The sequence below is a fragment of the Eschrichtius robustus genome, chromosome 21 (assembly GCF_028021215.1).
Source record: "Eschrichtius robustus isolate mEscRob2 chromosome 21, mEscRob2.pri, whole genome shotgun sequence".
NCBI classification, from domain to species: domain Eukaryota; kingdom Metazoa; phylum Chordata; class Mammalia; order Artiodactyla; family Eschrichtiidae; genus Eschrichtius; species Eschrichtius robustus.
This window is the reverse complement of record NC_090844.1, coordinates 9,520,270-9,534,412: the sequence shown is the minus strand read 5'-3', so window position 1 is coordinate 9,534,412 and position 14,143 is coordinate 9,520,270. Positions and strand designations below refer to the sequence as shown.

The window sequence follows — 14,143 nt, the reverse complement described above, 5'->3', positions numbered from 1 at the left end:
GAAATCGTATCAAGCATCTTTTCTGACCACAACGCTATGAGATTAGAAATTAATTACAGGGGAAAAACCGTAAAAAACACAAACACATGGAGGCTAAACAATACGTTACTAAACAACCAAGAGATCACTGAAGAAATCAAAGAGGAAATCAAAAAACACGACGATCCAAAACCTATGGGATGCAGCAAAAGCAGTTCTAAGAGGGAAGTTTATAGCTATACAAGCCTACCTCAAGAAACAAGAAAAATCTCAAGTAAACAATCTAACCTTACACCTAAAGAAACTAGAGAAAGCAGAACAAACAAAACCCAAAGTTAGCAGAAGGAAAGAAATCATAAAGATCAGAGCAGAAATAAATGAAATGGAAACAAAGAAAACAATAGCAAAAATCAATAAAACTAAAAGTGGTTCTTTGAGAAGATAAACAAATTTGATAAATCATTAGCCAGACTCATCAAGAAAAGGAGGGAGAGGACTCAAATCAGTAAAATTAGAAATGAAAAAGGAGAAGTTACAACAGACACCGCAGAAATACAAAGCATCCTAAGAGACTACTACAAGCAACTCTATGCCAATAAAATGGACAACCTGGAAGAAATGGACAAATTCTTAGAAAGGTATAACCTTCCAAGACTGAACCAGGAAGAAATAGAAAATATGAACAGACCAATCACAAGTAATGAAATTGAAACTGTGATTAAAAATCTTCCAACAAACAAAAGTCCAGGACCAGATGGCTTCACGGGTGAATTCTATCAAACATTTAGAGAACAGCTAACACCCATTCTTCTCAAACTCTTCCAAAAAATTGCAGAGGAAGGAACACTCCCAAACTCATTCTATGAGGCCACCATCACCCTGATCCAAAACCAGACAAAGATACTACAAAAAAAGAAAATTACAGACCAATACCAATGATGAATATAGATGCAAAAATCCTCAACAAAATACTAGCAAACAGAATCCAACAACACATTAAAAGGATCATACACCAAGACCAAGTGGGGTTTATTCCAGGAATGCAAGGATTCTTCAATATATGCAAATCAATCAATGTGATACACCATATTAACAAACTGAAGAATAAAAACCATATGATCATCTCAATCGATGCAGAAAAAGCTTTTGACAAAATTTGGCACCCATTTATGATGAAAACTCTCCAGAAAGTGGGCATAGAGGGAACCTACCTCAACATAATAAAGGCCATATACGACAAACCCACAGCAAACATCATTCTCAATGGTGAAAAACTGAAAGCATTTCCTCTAAGATCAGGAACGAGACAAGGACGTCCACTCTCACCAGTATTATTCAACATAGTTTTGGAAGTCCTAGCCACGGCAATCAGAGAAGAAAAAGAAATAAAAGGAATACAAATTGGAAAAGAAGAAGTAAAATTGTCACTGTTTGCAGATGACATGATACTATACATAGAGAATCCTAAAAATGCCACCAGAAAACTACTAGAGCTAATCAATGAATCTGGTAAAGTTGCAGGATACAAAGTTAATGCACAGAAATCTCTTGCATCCTTATACACTAATGATGAAAAATTTGAAAGAGAAATTATGGAAACACTCCCATTTACCATTGCAACAAAAAGAATAAAATACCTAGGAATAAATCTACCTAGGGAGACAAAAGACCTTTATGCAGAAAACTATAAGACATTGATGAAAGAAATTAAAGATGATACCAACAGATGGAGAGATATACCATGTTCTTGGATTGGAAGAATCAATATTGTGAAAATGACTATACTACCCAAAGCAATCTACAGATTCAATGCAATCCCTATGAAGTTACCAATGGCATTTTTTATGGAACTAGAACAAATCATCTTAAATTTGTATGGAGACACAAAAGACCCCGAAGAGCCAAAGCAGTCTTGAGGGAAAAAAATGGAGCTGGAGGAATCAGACTCCCTGACTTCAGACTATACTACAAAGCTACAGTAATCAAGACAATATGGTACTGGCACAAAAACAGAAACATAGATCAATGGAACATGATAGAAAGCCCAGAGATAAACCTATGCACCTATGGTCAACTAATCTATGACAAAGGAGGCAAAGATATACAATGGAGAAAAGACAGTCTCTTCAATAAGTGGTGCTGGGAAAACTGGACAGCTACATGTAAAAGAATGAAATTAGAACACTCCCTAACACCATACACAAAAATAAACTCAAAATGGATTCGAGACCTAAATGTAAGACCGGACACTATAAAACTCTTAGAGGAAAACATAGGAAGAACACTCTTTGACACATATCAGAGCAAGATCTTTTTTGATCCACCTCCTAGAGTAATGGAAATAAAAACAAAAATAAACAAGTGGGACCTAATGAAACTTCAAAGCTTTTGCACAGCAAAGGAAACCATAAACAAGATGAAAAGACAACCCTCAGAATGGGAGAAAATATTTGCAAATGAATCAATGGACAAAGGATTAATCTCCAAAATATATAAACAGCTCATGCAGCTCAATAGTAAAAAAACAAATAACCCAATCAAAAAATGGGCAGAAGACCTAAATAGACATTTCTCCAAAGAAGACATACAGATGGCCAAGAAGCACATGAAAAGCTGCTCAGTGTCACTAATTATTAGAGAAATGCAAATCAAAACTTCAATGAGGTATCACCTCACACCAGTTAGAATGGGCATCATCAGAAAATCTACAAACAACAAATGCTGGAGAGGGTGTGGAGAAAAGGGAACCCTCTTGCACTGTTGGTGGGATTGTAAATTGATACAGCCACTATGGAGAACAGTATGGAGGTTCCTTAAAAAACTAAAAATAGAATTACCATATGATCCAGCAATCCCACTACTGGGCATATACCCAGAGAAAACAATAATTCAAAGAGACACAGGCACCCCAACGTTCATTGCAGCATTATTTACAATAGCCAGGTCATGGAAGCAACCTAAATGCCCATCGACAGAGGAATGGATAAAGAAGATGTGGTACATATATACAATGGAATATTACTCAGCCATAAAAAGGAACGAAATTGGGTCATTTGTTGAGACGTGGATGGATCTAGAGACTGTCATACAGAGTGAAGTAAGTCAGAAAGAGAAAAACAAATATCGTATATTAACGCATGTATGTGGAACCTAGAAAAATGGTACAGATGAACCGGTTTGCAGGGCAGAAGTTGAGACAGATGTAGAGAACAAACGTATGGACACCAAGGGGGGAAAATTGCAGAGTGGTGGGGATGGTGGTGCGCTGAATTGGGCAATTGGGATTGACATGTATACACTGATGTGTATAAAATTGATGACTAAATAAGAATCTGCAGAAAAACAACTAATACTAAACTTTCTTTGGGTTATTTGTATGGAAATATGTTAATATAAATGTTTCAGACATTACATGAAATTTCTAAAAATCGTATGTTCTGGTATAATGTTATAAGTCGTAATTCTAGTTATTACTTTAAAATGTATATCTCAGAAATAACTACATTTCCTTGTCAATTGCATTATTATGAACTTTCATCAAATCTTTAACTGTGGTCATTTTTAAGTCTTTTGTAATTTACAGACAGTTCTGTGTGTACTCTGATGCTTTTGCAAAAATGTTCCTTGTTTCATGTTCAAGGAGTTCACGGAAAAGACTCTGACAAGCACTGGTTTCTGGTAACTGACTATACTGCTGAACTGAATGAATAAGCATTTTCAGAACTCTAATGGAAAACTGATGAATTCATAAAAGTACTAACAAAAGATCAAGATGAAGAAAAATTAATTACATGGGACTGAGTGAACTGATGAGGATGATTATAATTTTTGTGACTTTCTGTTTGAATTAAAAAAAAAAAAACCCACAAGGACTCAGAGGCAAAAAATATACAAATCAATTTTCACTGCAAAGTAAAGGACCTGTTACAGTGGAGCATTACTGGACTGAATATCAATATTCTGACATAGTATTAGTGTGTTTCGTGTTTGGTAATTGCAATCATTGTTGCTTTTGTTGTGGTCATCCATTTAAAATGCTTTGTGTCAGTTTGTTTATCTCTTGTAAAAATAAAATACAGTGTGTGTGTGTGTGAAAAAAAAAACTGTCTGTTTAAAATTGTCCTGGTAATTTTGATCAACTATCAGTGCGAAGGTATTTGTAAGATAGTATAAAATGATTCTGAAAAGACTTCTCATGACTATAACTTGAATTCAAGATGAGAATATGTTCTTTTCAATCTTACTGAAAATCACTTCAAATTAGTTGTGGTTTATTCAAAGTATGGCAGTATATGTAAAATGGCAGCTTAAATATATATTTTAAGTTTCATAAATAAGTAGTTTTATATAATAATTTATAAAACATTGTTAGTAAGTTCATTGTATCATATCTGGGGACACATTTCATCTTGGGCACAGGAGAACAATTTATTTCTTTTAGTCAAATATACGGGGCTTCCCTGGTGGCGCAGTGGTTGAGAATCCGCCTGCCAATGCAGGGGACACGGGTTCGAGCCCTGGTCTGGGAAGATCCCACATGCCACGGAGCAACTGGGCCCGTGAGCCACAACTACTGAGCCTGCGCATCTGGAGCCTGTGCTCCGCAACAAGAGAGGCCTCGACAGTGAGAGGCCCGCGCACCATGATGAAGAGTGGCCCCCACTTGCGACAACTAGAGAAAGCCCTCGCACAGAAACGAAGACCCAACACAGCCAAAAATAAATAAATAAATAAATAATTTGTTTAAAAAACGAAAAACAAAAAACAAACAAAAAAAATATACGAAGGGTCTAAGCAGTGACCCATCACCATTTTGCTTTTGCATAACCCCAAAGGAAGAATTTAGCATGCTCACAAGCCTTCTTAAGTGTTTCTTGAGTCAAAACTATTTAATTACTGACATAGAGAACATGAAAGCACAGATCTAAAGTTAAATGGTCTGTGTGTTCTTGTGTGTGTGTGTTTTTGCCAGTTAAAACAGATGTGCCTCCTGACAGCTATTCTAGGTGCCCTGAGGTTGGAAGATCACGAAGATCATTTTTATTCTTCATATTCCAGTCTCAGATTCCCCTTCTACCTTGTTTCATTCTCAGTTCTTTACCATTTCTAGCGATCAAGAGACACTGACCCATGGATCATGGTGTGCCCCGAAAGACAGGTGAGGCTAGCCTGGCTGCTGCCCTGTCACCTTCGAAACCAAAGTGCACAAGAAGGGGTTATGTGAACTAAACGTCTGAGAACCTGGAAGTAGTAAGCAGTTTGTTGATTTTGTTTTTGTGAGGGTGGCAGTGGGACAGGGTTTTCTCTTTTTTTGGTGGGAATAGGAAGAGAGAAGTTAATTTTTTTTAAGATGTAGTCACTGAATAAAGGTTTGCCTGTGAGCCTGGAACCTTTTGGGAACGACTAATAGAAGGAAGTATCACTGATTCCCCAAAAGATGTAGGATACTTGAGGAAAGGCAGGGCTGAGTAGAGGCTGACAATCTAGAGGAGTACATGGATGGGGCAGCTGTGTCCTGCAGGTACAGTCAATACTCAAGTCAACAGCAGACTATCTGGGAGCCTTGCAAAAAAGTTTGTAAATGTAGGTTATCTCAGGTTCATTATATTATTCTTTCTACTTCTGTTTGCCTTTTGAAGTTTTTCATAATTAAGAAACGTTTTAAGAAATACCAATCAATATGCTCCGGTTAAAAGATGTGTTTCCTAGGAGCTCCAGAGGAAACAATATAGGTGGAACAGTCCGGTGAGGCTGTTTAAAGAGGCAGCACACAAAGCCCGGGGCCCTGGTCACCCGCACAGCAGCTACTTCACCACGGCAAACGGTTCACTGGGGTGGCGGCTCCTCACCATCTCGTGACTCAGAGACGAAGCCACCTTCCCTGAAGGAGCACTCTCTTCCCCAGAGCAAGCATAACTCATAACTCTCAAAGCAAGGTTATTTTTCTCCTATACAAGTACTTAGTAGATTTTTTCCAACTCTGTCTAGATTTCCTTGTCTTCCATTAGAAACCCACACATTTGTACCTGAGGATATATGTAATAAACTTCATCAAGTTGATGCCACTCAAGTTCATACTTTGTTCAAAATGCTTCCCTTAGTTATAAGCATAACAATTTCCCTCAGGAAGAGCTAAAATGCCAAGATCGATAAGTGTGAACACATTTCCTGGCTTACATGTTATACTTGATCTCACTCTTCGTTTTGCCACAGTAACGAGAGCCAAGCTTTCGAGAAGTTAACATTTCTCCCTTGCAAAAACCAGCTATAAGTAGAATTTTAATTACGGAAGTTGCAAATAATTAGTCCTTATTTTTAAACATTGTTCTGACTTGTCAGTTTTATTTACATCTAACATATAGAAAATGGTCCTGGGGGCTTCCCTGGTGGCGCAGTGGTTGAGAATATGCCTGCTAATGCAGGGGACACGGGTTCGAGCCCTGGTCTGGGAAGATCCCACATGCCGCGGAGCAACTAGGCCCGTGAGCCACAACTGCTGAGCCTGCGCGTCTGGAGCCTGTGCTCCGCAACAAGAGAGGCCGCGACAGTGAGGCCCGCGCACCGCGATGAAGAGTGGTCCCCGCTTGCCACAGCTAGGGGAAGCCCTCGCACAGAAACGAAGACCCAACACAGCCCAAAAAATAAATAATTAAATAAATAAAAAATTTAACAAAGAAGAAAATGGTCCTGGCCGTCTGCAGGAAAGCTGGTTTTAAATGCTGCTAAGTGTGTTCAGGCCATACCTTGGTAAACAGCTTTAAATCCAGGCGAGGCAATGCTGTCATCAGACTGTAGATGTAGCCACATCTGGTTGCTCATACTCACAATAAGGTCAGGAACACTGGATCCAGTGAGTCTGCAGAGAAAAGAAATGTCAAAACCATTGTTTAAGGCACCAAATATCTCCACTTTTACCTTCATGGTGTGGGGGGAATCCTGCTGCTTAAACAGACGAGCCATAGATATAGATATATATAGGTAGCAAGACCCTCCTTCAAAGAATCTATAGCCATTTGTAATTCATATTCATATTTGAATCATAATATCATTGGCCTTTTACAGTAATTATTCTGTATCATAACTGTGAATTTGTATCTTTGATTTTAAAAATCGACTTAGGGTGAGCAACCCTCCCAATATCTGACACTGAAGTTCTTCTCTCGGTGCAGGACTGTCAGTGCTAAAACTGGGGCAGCACTGGACAAACTGGGAGGGTTGGTCACCCTATGTGCCTTACTGCTGTGTGGTGATATAACATCACATCATTAATAGGAAAGCATGTCTAAGCTGAGAAAAGTTCTGGTTCATTCACATAATGCTTGGGTTAGACAGTCTGGAATTATCATGTACCTTTACCACAAAAATTATATCATAGGATGGAATCGTCTTTAGCACTGAAAGGAAATGAGCTATCAGGCCATGAAATGACATGGAGGAAATGTAAATGCACTAAGTGAAAGAAACCAATCTGAAAAGGCCACATACAGGATGATTCCAACCCTAGGACATTCTAGAAAAGGTGAAACTATGGAGACAGCAAAAAGATCAGTGGTTGATGGGTTGGAAAGTGGGAGGGATGAACAGGTGGAGCACAGAGGATTTTTAGGGCAATGAAAATACTTCATATGATACTGTAATGATGGATACATGTCCTTATACATTTGTCCAAACCCATAGACTGCAACATCAAGAGTGAACCCTAATGTAAACCACGAACTTTGGGTGATGATGAGGTGTCCACACAGGTTCACCCTTGGTAAAAAGTTGCACCATTTGGTGGGGGATATTAATAATGGGGAGGCTGTGCATGTGTGCAGGCAGGGGGTACATCTCTGTACCTCCCTCTTAGTTTTGCTCCGAATATAAAACTACTCTAAATAAAGTTTGGATATAAATACACACACACACACACACACACACACACACACACACACACACACACACACACAGGAAAACAAAGTTAACCACACATTATAAGATAATTGACAAGGAAAACTGCATGCACAGCAGACACAGATTTGGCAAATGTATGGAACTTTCCAGCTGCATATTAAAGTCCAGGTCACAGCGAATGGAATTTTCAGTGAAGCATTCGTTGTGTATTAACAAAACAGTCGGTGGGGGGCCTTCAAGATGGCAGAGGAGTAAGACGTGGAGATCACCTTCCTCCCCACAAATACATCAAAAATACATCTATATGTGGAACAACTCCTACAGAACACCTACTGAACGCTGGCAGAAGACCTCAGACTTCCCAAAAGGCAAGAAACTCCCCACGTACCTGGGTAGGGCAAAAGAAAAAAGAATAAAAACAGAGACAAAAGAATAGGGACGGGACCTGCCCCTTGGGGAGGGAGATGTGAAGGAGGAGAAGTTTCCACGTACTAGGAAGCCCCTTCGTGGGCGGAGACGGGGGTGGGTGGGGGGGGGGGAAGCTTCGGAGCCACGGAGGAGAGCGCAGCCACAGGGGTGCACAGGGCAAAGCGGAGAGATTCCCGCACAGAGGATCGGTGCCGACCAGCACTCACCGCCCGAGAGGCTTGTCTGCTCACCCGCCAGGATGGGCGGGGGCTGGGAGCTGAGGCTCAGGCTTCGGAGATCAGATCCCGGGGAGAGGACTGGGGTTGGCTGCATGAACACAGCCTGAAGGGGGCTAGTGCCCACAGCTAGCCAGGAGGGGGTCCTGGAAAAAGCCTAGAGCTGCCGAAGAGGTAAGAAACCATTGTTTCGGGTGCACGAGGAGAGGGGATTAAGAGTGCTGCTTAAAGGAGCTCCAGAGATGGGCGTGAGCCGCGGCTATCAGCACAGACACCAGAGACGGGCACGAAACACTAAGGCTGCTGCTGCCGCCACCAAGAAGCCTGTGTGCAAGCACAAGTCACTATCCACACCTCCCCTCCCGGGAGCTTGTACAGCCCGCCACTGCCAGGGTCCCGTGATCCAGGGACAACTTCCCCGGGAGAATGCAGGGCACGCCTCAGGCTGGTGCAACATCACACCGGCATCTGCAGCCGCAGGCTCGTCCCGCATCCCATACCCCTCCCTCCCCCCAGCCTGAGTGAGCCAGAGCCCCTGAAGCAGCTGCTCCTTTAACCCCGTCCTCTCTGAGTGAAGAACAGACGCCCTCAGGCGACCTACATGCAGAGGCGGGACCAAATCCAAAGCTGAACCCCGGGAGCTGTGCGAACAAAGAAGAGAAAGGGAAATCTCTCCCAGAAGCCTCAGGAGCAGCGGATTAAATCTCCACAATCAACTTGATGTACCATGCATCTCTGGAATACCTGAATAGACAACAAATCATCCCAAAAGTGAGGCGGTGGACTTTGGGAGCAACTGCAGACTTGGGATTTGCCTTCTGCGTGTAATTTGTTTCTGGTTTTATGTTTATCTTAGTTTAGTATTTAGAGCTTATTGTAATTGGTAGATTTGTTTATTGATTTGGTTGCTCTCTTCCTTTTTTTTATATATATATATTATTTTTTCCTTTTTTTTCTCTTTTTGTAAGTGTGTATGTGTATGCTTCTTTGTGTGATTTTGCCGGTATAGCTTTACTTTTACCATTTGTCCTAGGTTTCTGTTTGTCCATGTTTTTTTTTTTTGTATAGTTTTTAGTGGTTGTTATCACTGGATTTGCTTTTTTTGGTTTGGTTGCTCTCTTCTTTCTTTCTTTCTTTTTTTAATTACTTTTTTATTTTTAATAATTTTTTTATTTTTTATTTAATAACTATTTTATTTTATTATTTTATTTTATTTATTTATTTATTTATTTATTTTCTCCCTTTTCTTCTGAGCCGCGTGGCTGACAGGGTCTTGGTGCTCCGGCTGGGTGTCAGGCCTGAGCCTCTGAGGTGGGAGAGCCAAGTTCAGGACATTGGTCTACCAGAGACCTCACAGCTCCACGCATTATCAAACAGCAAAAGCTGACCCAGAGATCTCCACCTCAACGCTAAGACCCAGTTCCCCTCAATGACCAGCAAGCTACACTGCTGGACACCCTATGCCAAACAACTAGCAAGACAGGAACACAGCCCTACCCATTAGCAGAGAGGCTGCCTAAAATCATAATAAGGTCACAGACACCCCAAAGCACACCACCAGATGCAGTCCAGCCCACCAGAAAGACAAGATCCAGCCCCATCCACCAGAACACAGGCATCAGTCCCCTCCACCAGGAAGCCTACACAACCCACTGAACCAACCTTACCCACTGGGGGCAGACACCAAAAGCAATGGGAAATACGAACCTGCAGCCTGCGAAAAGGAGACCCCAAACACAGTAAGTTAAGCAAAATGAGAAGACAGAGAAACACACAGCAGATGAAGGAGCAAGGTAAAAACCCACCAGACCAAAGAAATAAAGAGGAAATAGGCAGTCTACCTGAAAAAGAATTCAGAGTAATGATAGTAAAGATGATCCAAAACCTTGGAAATAGAATGGATAAATTACAAGAAATGTTTAACAAGGACCTAGAAGAACTAAAGAGCAAACAAACAATGATGAACAACACAATAAATGGAATTAAAAATTCTCTAAAGGAATCAATAGCAGAATAACTGAGGCAGAAGAACAGATAAGTGACCTGGAAGATAAAATAGTTGAAATAACTACCACAGAGCAGAATAAACAAAAAAGAATGAAAAGAATTGAGGATAGTCTCAGAGACCTCTGGGAAAACATTAAGTGCACCAACATTCGAATTACAGGGGTCCCAGAAGAGGAAAAGAAAAAGAAAGGGACTGAGAAAATATTTGAAGAGATTATAGTTGAAAACTTCCCTAATATGGGAAAGGAAATAGTCAATCAAGTCCAGGAAGCGCAGAGAGCCCCATACAGGATAAATCCAAGGAGAAACACGCCAAGACACATGTTAATCAAACTATCAAAAATTAAATACAAAGTAAAAATATTAAAAAGCAGCAAGGGAAAAGCAACAATTAACATACAAGGGAATCCCCGTAAGGTTAATGGCTGATGTTTCAGCAGAAACGTTGCAAGCCAGAAGGGAGTGGCAGGACATATTTAGAGTGATGAAAGGGAAAAACCTACAACCAAGATTACTCTACCCAGCAAGGATCTCATTCAGACTTGACAGAGAAATTAAAACCTTTACAGACAAGCAAAAGCTAATGGATTTCAGCACCACCAAACCAGCTTTAAAACAAATGCTAAGGGGACTTCTCTAGGCAGGAAACACAAGGGAAGGAAAAGACCTACAATAACAAACCCAAAACAATTAAGAAAATGGTAATAGGAACATACATATCAATAACTACCTTAAATGTAAATGGATTAAATGCTCCAACCAAAAGACACAGACTAGCTGAATAGATACAAAAACACGACCCGTATATATGCTGTCTACAAGAGACCCACTTCAGACCTAGGGACACATACAGACTGAAAGTGAGAGGATGGAAAAAGATATTCCATGCAAATGGAAATCAAAAGAAAGCTGGAGTAGCAATTCTCATATCAGACGAAATAGACTTTAAAAGAAAGACTATTACAAGAGATGAAGGACACTACATAATGATCAAGGGATTGATCAAAGAAGAAGATATAACAATTGTAAATATTTACGCACCCAACATAGGAGCACCTCAGTACATAAGGCAAATGCTAACAGCCACAAAAGGGGAAATCGACAGGAACACAATCATAGTAGGGGACTTTAACACTCCACTTTCATCAATGGACAGATCATCCAAAATGAAAATAAATAAGGAAACACAAGATTTAAATGACATTAAACAAGATGGACTTAGTTGCTATTTATAGGACATTCCATCCAGAATACACTTTCTTCTCAAGTGCTCATGGAACATTCTCCAGGATAGATCATATCTTGGGTCACAAATCAAGCTTTGGTAAATTTAAGAATACTGAAATCATATCAAGTATCTTTTCCGACCACAGCACTATGAGACTAGATATCAATTACAGGAAAAAAATCTCTAAAAAATACAAACACGTGGAGGCTAAACAATACACTACTAAACAACCAAGAGACCACTGAAGAAATCAAACAGGAAATCAAAAAATACCTGCAAATGACAATGAAAACACGACAACCAAAAACCTATGGGATATAGCAAAAGCAGTTCTAAGAGGGAAGTTTATAGCAAAACAATCCTACCTCAGGAAACAAGAAACATCTCAAATAAACAACCTAAACTTACAATTAAAGCAATTAGAGAAAGAACAAAAAACCCCAAGGTTAGCAGAAGGTAAGAAATCATAAAATCAGATCAGAAATAAATGAAAAATAAATGAAGGAAACGAGAGCAGAGATCAATAAAATTAAAAGCTGGTTCTTTGAGAAGATAAACAAAATTGATAAACCATTAGCCAGACTCATAAAGAAAAAAAGGGAGAAGACTCAAATCAATAGAATTAGAAATGAAAAAGAAGTAGCAACTTACACTGCAGAAATACAAAGGATCATGAGAGATTACTACAAGCAACTATATGGCAATAAAATGGACAACCTGGAAGAAATGCACAAATTCTTAGAAAAGCACAACCTTCCATGACTGAACCAGGATGAAACAGAAAATATAAACAGATCAATCACAAGCACTGAAATTGAAACTGTGATTTAAAATCTTCCAACAAACAAAAGTCCAGGACCTGATGGCTTCATAGGCAAATTCTATCAAAAGTTTAGAGAAGAGCTAACACCTATCCTTCTCAAACACTTCCAAAATTATGCAGAGGGAGGAACACTCCCAAACTCATTCTATGAGGCCACCATCACCCTGATACCAAAACCAGACAAAGATGTCACAAAAAACAAAAACTACAGGCCAATATCACTGATGAACATAGACGCAAAAATCCGAACAAAATAATAGCAAACAGAATTCAACAGCACGTTAAAAGGTTCATACACCATGATCAAGTGGGGTATACGCAATCAATCAATGTGATAAACCATATTAACAAATTGAAGGAGAAAAACCATATGATCATCTCAATAGATACAGAAAAAGCTTTTGACATAATTCAACACCCATTTATGATAAAAACCCTCCAGAAAGTGGGCACAGAGGTAACTTACCTCAACATAATAAAGGCCATATATGACAAACCACAGCCAACATCATTCTCAATGGTGAAAAACTGAAACCATTTCCACTAAGATCAGAACAAGACAAGGCTGCCCACTCTCACCACTATTATTCAACATAGCTTTGGAAGTTTTAGCCACAGAAATCAGAGAAGAAAACGAAATAAAAGGAAACCAAATTAGAAAAGAAGAAGTAAAACTGTCACTGTTTGCAGATAACATGATATTACACATAGAGAATCCTAAGGATGCCACCAGAAAACTACTAGAGCTAATCAATGAATTTGGTAAAGTAGCAGGATACAAAATTAATGCACAGAAATCTCTTGCATTCCTATACACTAATGATGAAAAATCTGGAAGAGAAATTAAGGAAACACTCCCATTTACCACTGCAACAAAAAGAATAAAATACCTAGGAATAAAACCTACCTAGGGAGACAAAAGACCTGTATGCAGAAAACTATAAGACATTGATGAAAGAAATTAAAGATGATACAAACAGTTGGGAGAGATATACCATGTACTTGGATTGGAAGAATCAACATTGTGAAAATGACTATACTACCCAAAGCAATCTACAGATTCAATGCAATCCCTATCAAACTACCAATGACATTCTTCACAGAAATAGAAAAAAAAATTTCACAATTTGTATGGAAACACAAAAGACCCCCAATAGCCAAAGCCATCTTGAGAAAGAAAAACAGAGCTGGAGGAATCAGGCTCCCTGAATTCAGACTATATTACAAAGCTACAGTAATCAAGACAGTATGGTACTGGCACAAAAACAGAAATATAGATCAATGGAACAGGATAGAAAGCCCAGAGACAAACCCACAAACATATGGTCACCTTATCTTTGATAAAGGAGGCAAGAATATACAGTGGAGAAAAGACAGCCTCTTCAATAAGTGGTGCTGGGAAAACTGGACAACTACATGTAAGAGAATGAAATTAGAAAACTCCCTCAACACCATAAACAAGAATAAATTCAAAATGGATTAGAGACCTAGATGTAAGGCCAGACACGATAAAACTCTTAAAGGAAAACATAGGCAGAACACTCTATGACATAAATCACAGCAAGATCC

The 14,143-nt window shown here is 39.5% G+C and overlaps 1 protein-coding gene across 1 annotated transcript in view; it reads right to left on the bottom strand.

Moving 5' to 3' along the window:
• The window catches only part of CSMD1 (CUB and Sushi multiple domains 1), a 1,889,718-nt gene that overhangs the window by 407,235 nt on the left and 1,468,340 nt on the right, over positions 1–14,143 (bottom strand). The window contains exon 13 of the mRNA XM_068531988.1: positions 6,723–6,835. Coding sequence (XP_068388089.1) covers positions 6,723–6,835 — 113 coding nt within the window. The remainder of the gene's footprint in view (positions 1–6,722; positions 6,836–14,143) is intronic.